This window comes from Nannochloropsis gaditana, assembly GCF_000240725.1.
Source record: "Nannochloropsis gaditana CCMP526 unplaced genomic scaffold scaffold583, whole genome shotgun sequence".
In the NCBI taxonomy this organism is placed as follows: Eukaryota; class Eustigmatophyceae; order Eustigmatales; family Monodopsidaceae; genus Microchloropsis; species Microchloropsis gaditana.
Genome location: NW_005803370.1, coordinates 7,852 through 16,977, shown reverse-complemented (window position 1 = coordinate 16,977; position 9,126 = coordinate 7,852). Strand labels below are relative to the sequence as shown.

The window sequence follows — 9,126 nt, the reverse complement described above, 5'->3', positions numbered from 1 at the left end:
CACCACTTTCCTGCCCCAAAAAAGGGCGCGAACACACGGCAGGCGCATTCAGCACCGGCTTAGAGTTTGAAGGTGTTGAAATCCCGCACCTCATTCACAATCTCCAGTGCCTTTTGCAATAAGAGCTTCATCTCTTGAGCGTTCTTCCGCCGCATCGCCACGTCCGCCGTCTCCCGCATGCTCTCCCCGATCAGGTCGTCTCGGTACAGATTGGAGACCAGCTCGTTCTGCAGGTTGTCCTTGGCGTGGTTGACCAGGAAGTACATTATAGTCTTGGGCACCATGTCCATGAAGTTCTTCCGCACCACGTCGAAATAGCTCGCGGTCAACGCCTTTATGATCTCCGTCTCGATCTTCTCCCGGTCGTTCGGGCCGTCCCCGTACCGCATCACTTCCGGCACCTGCGGCAGCTTCACCACCGCCTCCCTCCCGCCCTCCCACGCTCCCTCCCTCCCTCCCACCACTCCAAACCGAACCCCGGTCCCTGCCCCTCCCTCTCGACCCGCCTGCGCCCGGGCGCCGAAGATGTACGACATGATCCCCCCGCCCTTGTCCCCCCCGCTCGTCGCTGCGGCCACCCCGTTCGCGACGCCGCCTCCCGCCGTGCTAGTGCCCCCCGTTCCCCCCCCCACGCCCGCCCCGCTACTCGCCCCCAGCCCCACCGTTCCGACCGTCCCGTCCTCCAGACCCGGCCCAAGGACCCGCCCGAGCGAACTCCCGCCCTCCTTCCTGGTCCCCCCGCCTCCCCCCTTCCCCCCCCCTCGCTCAGCCCCCGCCCGGGACTCCCTCTCTCCTCCCGGCCCCCCTCGCGCCCGCCCCCGCCCTTCTCCTGCGCCATCTTCTCCATCAACTGGGCCACAGCCCGCGAGCCCCCGATGAAGTCAGGGTGCGAGGTGTTAATGTAGGCTAGCTCGATATTGATCAGGTTCGAGATCATCATCTGGGTGGGGCCCACGCACTTGCGGAGCATGTGGTTCACCACCTCAACCACCCGGTCTCGGAGCTCCGGGAAGCGGGTCAGCTCCGTCGTCTCGCACTGCGCGGCCATGCGCAGGAGCTCATCGAAGACCAGGTCCACGCATTGGAGGCCGGGCTAGGGGGACGGGGGACCGGGCACGTTGAGGGGGGGAGAGCGGGGGCAAAAGGGGCACTGAGTGAGCAACAGGGACAAGAAGGCGCGTCCCACGTCTTCACCTTTCCCACGGCAAGCCCCTCTATCCCTCCCCTTGCCCTCCTACCTGCTCCAGGCGGGAGATCTGCCGCTTGACGAGCAGGTCGAAGCTGATCTCGGGCACGAAGAGGGCGGGCCGGGTCCCGTTCGCGTTGCAGATGGCCGTCCGAATCTCCTCGTCCGTCAGGGTGGCGAAGGGATCGATGCCCATGAGGGCCTTCCCGAAGATCTCGCTGAAGATGTAGTTGATCCTGGCCCCCCCGTATAGCTCCAGGGTCTCCGCCCCCCCCACACCCCCGCCCTCCCGGCCCGCGGCGAAGCTGCCGCGGCCCTCCACGGCGCTCTGGAAGGTGGAGGCGAAGCGAGACAAGAGCCCGAGCATGGTGCCGCCTAGCGTGGCGCGCGAGAGTTCCGTGGTGGGCTCTCCCAGCGCCTCGAGTTCCCTGCCCACGTCCATGGTCATCGCCTGGATGCGGCTCTTGATCTCGGGGAGGCAGTCTCTGTGGGGGGGGTCGTATTACCATGAGCAAGCGGCCGAGGCCTGAATCCCCTCGTCCCCACCCCCACGGTCGGTCCACCTCCCTCCCTCCCCCCCTCCCTCTCCCCCCCCCCCCTTCCCCCCGCCTCACCGGATGTGGTGCATAAGGATGTTGTTGAGCATGCGCGTAAGGGTCGGGGTCGTGCACTGCTTGAGCATGGACCGGTACACGGGGTGGGCCTTGAAGAAGCCTGCCTCCTTCCGGAGCGCCTCCCGAATTGTCAGATTGCTGTCGATGTCCCGCTGGCCCCGATTCACGACCGCCACGTAGCCGATGCGGAGAGGAATGACGCGGTTCAAGAGCACGTCCGCCGCGTCCGTGCCTGAAGGGGGGAGGGGGTGAGACAGGGGGCGGGGACAGAGAAAGCCGGCCCGGGCACTCACCAGGGTCCATCAAGTCCATCTTTGTCAAGACGCCGATTGTCCGCAGCCCGTCAGGATCCACCTCGCGGGCCAGCTTCAAGGAGTCGGAATTGGCGATGTCTGGAGCGGCGGCAAAGAGAGGCGCGTGAGCAGGCCCGTCACCGAGCCCGGCCTTTCCCCCCTCCCTCCCTCATCTTCCCCGTTCGCGATCCCTCTCCCCGACTCCGTCCAGCCCTTTCCCCCTCCACCCAGACAATCCCGAGGGCGCCCGCCCCTCCTACCTGTGTTGGCGGCCGTCACTGCCAGGATGATGGAGTTGGGGTTTCCGATGTAGGCGAGGCACATGGCGCGGATCTGCGACTCGATGTCCGCGGGCTGGTCACCGACGGAGACTTTGGTGATCCCGGGCAGGTCCACCAGGGTCAAGTTGAGCACGTGGGGGGAGTAGATCTTCAGGTTGATACTCTTAGCGCTGATGCCCTTGTTCTTCCCCGTCAGCCTGTCCGTCTCCCTCTTGATCTCGTCCCGGATCTCCATAAAATCGTAGAAGCGCTCGCCCGCCCGGTGCAAGAACTCGCCCCACTCCTTCCCCTCCGGGATGCCCTCCCTCCCGCCCTCCCGCCCTCCCTCGTCCTCTCCCCCACCGCGTAGAAAGGCGGTGTTGTAGAGCTGCAGGATCAGGGGCCGACGGGTGACAATTCCGGTCCCGCGAGGCAGGAAGTCGCGACCCACTGGTGGAGAGAAGCGAGAAGTGCGACACAGGGTATGAGTAATCCGACCATGGCACGGCCAGGCCCTAGACCCTCCCTTCGATCTTGTCCCTCATGGCCCCTCCCATCCTGGTGCTCCCCGCCCTCCCTCTCACCGATATGCTCCAGGACGGAGCTCTTCCCCGAGGACTGGCTCCCAATGACCACAATCTGGGGAAGGTCCAGGGGATGCTTCCCGATGGCGGCGAAGACATCTTGGAGCTTGTTTACGATTGGAATGAGCTGCTGCATGCCTCGGTCGTGAAGGGAGGACGTGATGTTGGCCGCGGAGACAGAGGAGGTTGAAGGCGGGGCGGCAGCTCCTCCTGCGGCCATATTGCTGTGTTGTTTAGGCTGGAAACGTTTGCCGCTGCTGCTGTTGCTGCCAGTGCTGCCGCTAGTACTGTTGCTGATGCTAGTGCTATCAGCCTTCGGGGGCTTGGCTAGACGGGGGGAGGGCCCTGCTTCGGTGGCGCCCGCTAGAAATAGTATTTTAAAGTGGAAAGCTGTGTAAGGCCTGTGATCAAACCCGACCGGCACACTGCGTGCTTTAATCGCACGAGACAAACATAGAGGGCAGTTTATGCGGGGTATAGTGGAAAAAAGAAAAGGGAGGGAGGAGCGAACGCGAGCGAACAAACACTTGCCAGGAACCATTTCCCGGGCACTCGCGCTTCACAACCATCTCGTACTATACAGGAACCAATTTCGATGTGATGGTGTATGATGACTGCGCGGAACAGTGCGTGGAGAGATGACAGAAAATAGGGCGGGAACGTGACCTCTCCAAGAGAGTCGATGAGGTCCACTGGGTTAAAAAACCCACACACTGAATAAACTTACGTCCAAGTCCACGGCTTAAATCAAGTGACGCCACGGCTGCTGTGCTTTGTAGTGCCACTGTTGTGATACTTATGCGAGTAAGAGTGCAGGTAAAGGTAAGTCTTCCGATTGTGCGGCGATGTTGAAATGGAGAAGCGTCTCGATGGGCCTGAGGAGGAAGACGGAGGGGAACTGGTTGCTTCAATAATAGAGGCACTGACGCCAGGAGGCTCTCGAATATGCTCTCGAAACCACGATTCAAGTGTGCCGTGGGTAGATGTGCTAAGGCGAGGCTTCGACAAGGTTTTTTCTCCTCTGGAAAGCAGCCTGCAGCTGTCTAGGTGACCTCCCGCCCAGTCCAGCCCAGCCTCAGGAGTTACCGAGTTGGAACTAGAATTTCCTTCAAATCGGCTTGGCGCCCCAATTGTCGGTCTTCAGTGAGCTAATTTTGTCCTCTCAATCAAACAGGTGGCTTTCGCTGTACTTATGTCCGCGCACGCTCCCCACGGACCCCCTCGTCAACGCAATACGCTCCTTCTGCAATCCATTGCAGTCCTGATACTAGCACGTACGCTATATGCCTTTGTTTCGCCCACTGTACCATCGCGCAGATCCGTCGAGAGTCTAGTCGCACACAGAGTTGTCCCAGTGCTCCTTGCCCGAGTGGGCGGTGGCTTTGGGTTTGGGAAAAAGAAAACATTGGCATCCGAGGTGGACGACCTGAAGTACTTTGAAGGCACCATTTATTCCCCTTATCCTGGACGTCGCCCTCTCCCTCCTTTCGAAAGCACACCTTGTGCTTGCGGCTCGGACAAATCCTACGGCCAGTGTTGCTTCCCCTTGCACAAGGGAGAGGACAGGGCCAGCACTCCGGAGGCACTCCTGCGCTCGCGCTATTCTGCCTACGTTCACGGCTTTCCCAGATATCTGCTGGCCACGACACATCCCTCGTCCGCTCCCATGCGACCTAAGCGACTGAAGGCTTATTTGGAACTTTTGGAGATTGCCTGCTCGGAAGAGAATTTGAAGCAACTCCAAATAGGGGTGCAGGAGGCCGGGGCGACGGAAGAGGAGGCTTTCATAACTTTTAGGGTGAAAAGACACGTGTGGATGAGCGAACGGAGCAAATTTTTGAGAGGCGAGGACGGAGGCTGGTTATTTTTGGACGAACAAGTCTAAGCGTCAGGATGTACAGTCACCCAATCAAATATCTGCCGCACGCCCCCCGCCCGTGGGGACTGACAATGCTGAAGAGGCTAGGAAAAGCAGGAGAAGACGAAATTTTGAGATTTCCTGAGATGTAAGCACACAAAAAGCAAAGTCGATCGGGCCTGTACTTGCCCCCCCGTATCGCTTTATCAGTTCTGTGGCACCCCACCGTGTCCCACCGCGACCCCTTTAATGCCCCCTCGCCACGTCACTCCTGAGGCAACACACCGCCCTTGCAAGATCCACCCCAGTCCACCCCAGTCCACCTCCTGCTCCACTCGTCCGCCTCACCATGAGCCTCTCACCCCCAAGACCTGTCGGCAGCCTCGGCGTGTGGCGGCTATCCTGCCCCACCACCCTGCCCGAACCCCCTCCTCCCCCCTCCCCCCACCGCCGCCAGAAGTCACGCCTCACGTTCTTTTCATTTGCACCCATTCCATTAGAAGGAGCGCCGGTCAACCGACTCTCCTCCCGCCTCTCCCCCCCTTCTCCTGCCCCGCTTGGAACACAGTCATCCCTTCCTCCCTACTACCCTCCTTCCCTCCCTCTCTCGCCCCCTTCATTCCCTCCTCAACCTCCTACTTGTCCTTCCCGTTCTGCACCGGCTCCCCGTCTACTTTTCTCTTAGCCCCCCGGCCCCCCTCTCCCTCCGCCTGCGGCGTGAACCCCTCCACGTAGGCACTCTCGTGCACAGCGGCCACGGCTCGCCCGCTGGGGTCCGCGCGTCCCCTGAAGGAGGCGTCCCACTCCATGGCCCTGGGCGTCGAGCACGCGATCGAGGGCCCGCCTGGGACTGTGGCCGCGGCGGAGGGGGAGGGGAAGAAGCGGTCGAAGATGTCGCGGTAGTAGTAGGCCTCCTTGGTGAGCGGCGTGTTGTAGGGGAACCGGTTCTCGGCGGCGCTGAACACCTGAACAAGAGACAAATGGCAAGGAAGAGAGTCGAGCGGTTGAGTGACGTGGAGCGCGCCGCTTTCATCCCTATTCCTCCTACTGTCTGTCCATGCGCCCGTCGCCTCCCCCACCCTCCCCCTCCCTCCCTCCCTCCCCCTCCCCCCACCTTGTCCGAGACGTCGGCATTTGCGTGGTCGCGCAAGGCGTCGATCCAACCGTAGCCCACCCCGTCGCTGAACTGCTCCTTCTGTCGCCACAAGATCTTGGCGGGCAAATAGGGGTCGGCGGGATCATCGAAGGCTTTCCGCAGGATCCATTTCTCCATCCGCCGCCCCTCTCCGTCTTTGACGATCATCTTATCCTCTGGGTTGATGGTCATGGCCACGTCCAGAAAGTCCTGGTCCAAGAAAGGGACGCGCACCTCCACGCCCCAGGCCGAGGTGGCCTTGTTGGCTCGGAGGCAGTCGTACTGGAAGAGCCCTCGCAGCTTGTCCACAGTCTCGGCGTGGAATTCCTGAGCCGACCAGGGAAAGGGAGGGAGGAAGGGGTTAGTCGTTTTCCATTGGGAAGGCTCGCGCTCCACAGGTCGTCAATTCGGTCCGAGCGACCTCAGTATTTCTGCCTCCGACGCGAGCCAAAGGACAAGCAGGCGGGTGGGGGGACTCTCACCTTGCTGTCTGGCGCCTTGTGGAAGTACAGGTACCCCCCGAAGATCTCGTCCGCGCCCTCCCCCGAGAGCACCATCTTCACGCCCCGGGCCTTGATCTTCCGGCTCATCAGGAACATGGGCGTGGCGGCCCGGACAGTGGTCACGTCGTAAGTCTCCAGGTGGTAGATCACCTCCCGCACCGCGTCCATGCCCTCCTGCACGGTGAACACGTAGGAGTGGTGAACGGTCCCCACGAACTTGGCCACCTCCGCGGCCGCGGCCAGGTCCGGGGAGTTCTCGAGCCCAATGGAGAAGGAGTGCAGGCGGGGCCACTCGTTGTTCGGGTCTCGGCGGGAGAGGCGGGAGGCGATGGAGGCGACAAGGGAGGAGTCCAGGCCCCCCGAGAGGAGCACCCCCCAGGGCACGTCCGACATCATCCGGCGTTTCACGGCCATCTCGAATGCGTTGCGGATATTCAGGAGCTCCACTCGCTCCGTCGGGAGGTAGGTGGAGTCGTACCAGACGGGGTTGTACCACTGGACGAAGCCCCCCTTCCCCTCAAGCTCGCTGTCGTAGGCGTGGCCGGGGGGAAAGACATCCACGCGCGCGACCACGTCGGTGAGCGCCTTCATTTCACTCGCGAACCAGATGGAACCGTCCGCCCCGTAGCCTGCGTACAGGGGCGTGATGCCCATGTGGTCGCGGAGGACGAAGAAGGAGTCGTCCCGGCGGTCGTACAGGACGAAAGAGAACATACCGCGAAGGAAGCGAGGGAAATCGCGCCCGTGCTTCAAATAGAGGGGGATGATGACCTCGCAATCGGAGCCTGTCTTGGGCGGGTAGAAGTCGATGCCGCCTAGCTCCTCGTAGAGCTCCTTGTAATTGTAGATCTCACCATTGGCGGCCACGATGACTGGGGGTGGAGAAAGGAAAGAGAGGGAACGCGGGGCTCCATCTGAGCATGGGCTACGATAAAAGACGAGCCACAACCCCCCTAAACCTGTCCAGGAGACATGTCAGAGGGTACGTACTGTTGCCGTCCGGGCTGACCAAAGGCTGAGAGCCTGAGTCGGGATCGATGATGGCGAGACGTTCGTGCGCGATGGCGTTGCTCCCGTAGACCTGGATTATAGAGACCATGGGTAGCCAGGGATGAGCTAAGAATCAGAAGTGCATCTTGGTGGGGGAGTAAGTTACGTGTTGCAAGAAAAAGCCAGATGGATGGTAGTATGTGAAGCTAGAGGGGACGTCGCACCTTGTAGCCGCTCCAGTCGGGGCCTCTGTGTCGCAGTCTATACGCGTATAGGTGGAGGGAAGGCCAGAAGCCAGATCATAAGCGAACTCTACAATTCGTCACTCAGGCTTGGCCGCCCTCGCACCTACACAACCGTAGCAAAAGAAACAATGCAGCATCACGGATCAGTCCCTCCCCCCCCCAACCCGCCCGATTTCCTTTCCTCCACTTCTCAACCCGAGAAAGCATCCCGGAAACCATGACCCACTTTCCACGCCCTGCACCGTCTTACTTGAGCGCATTCTGAATCATAATCTTCCGGAGATCAGCCTCCGAGAGGGAGGAGCGGAAGATGGCCAAGATCCCACACATGACCAAGTCGAGCCGAGCTGCTGCGAGGTCGGATGATGGAGCAAAGGGGCTCAAACAGAGGTAACAAAGGATCTAGAAGACGAGCCTAAGGCTGCTTTTATAAAAGATAAATCCAATTTTGCCTGTGTGGACGTATTAGGAAAAAGGATTAGCCATTAAAAGGCAGGGTTGATGGCGATGGACAGGTTGAACACAGGAGGACGTTACGATACGTCCTAACAAAGAGCTCTACCCTAAATATGCATGGATTTCTGTCGCATCGAGCTCATGTAGTAAACGATTTGGGATTTCATCTTGCATCTTGCGTGGAAAGTTTGGTGAAAGATAGGAGTGGAGGCGGCGGCTCATGCGTTTATTCCCGACCTAGGGAAGAAGGGGGGTGGATGGAGGACGGGCGGGGAGGTCGCCGGGAGCGGTCCTAAGACGCATGTTCCTTCTATGTCCTTAAATTTGGTTTGGCTATTGTTCACGTCCAGCTCTTGACTCGGATCTTCTTGCACGTGCTTGTCTTTCATGGTGATTTGTCCTGTATGGTATCGCTCTTTCCGTTTGACAAAGTTTTGACGACGCCCACGCGTCCTTACAGCATCAGCCCGAGGCCGGCTTCCAACAAGATCAACGGAGTCACGGGACAACAACCTTTATCTGGCAGCAGCCAGAATTAATAAATGTGTGCGTACTCAAAGTCCTCCTCTTCACACGGCTTGGAGGGGAACAAAACCTGTCTATCAGCATCATGGTCAGCGCGTATACTGTTTTTAGGTAAGCATTTGATCAAACATGTAATCGAGTGTTTTGCCGTACTTTGTTGGCAGAGAAGATATTCAATTGCTAAACTGAAACGGGATATGGAAAGGTTATGAGAGTGGCATTTGAAAAATAGTTGACTGGTTTGACAAGCGTCATTGGTGCCTAAATGGAATGGATGTAAGAGATTGGGGGAAAATACTGCGGAATGGAACGGCGGGGGAGCAAGCGGAGCATGTAAACCGGAGAGTGGTTTCAAAATGTCATCCGGCTTTCGTGAAACCCTAGTCTTGAAATTGTTCCGGAAAGGCGGGTTCGAGAGGCAAGCGCTGTTATCCTTCCTACGCTTGCCTATGAAATCTTCCCGTACCTCTTTCCCCT

At 59.7% G+C, this 9,126-nt stretch overlaps 1 protein-coding gene across 1 annotated transcript; it reads left to right on the top strand.

Moving 5' to 3' along the window:
• Positions 1–4,106: 4,106 nt before the first annotated feature.
• NGA_2020010 (zn-binding protein) lies at positions 4,107–5,011 on the top strand (the record flags this gene model as incomplete). The annotated part of the gene is made up of 1 exon (XM_005854212.1): positions 4,107–5,011. A coding segment is annotated over one exon (716 nt), but the record flags the coding sequence as incomplete, so codon positions are not given.
• Between the last annotated feature and the right edge of the window lie 4,115 nt (positions 5,012–9,126).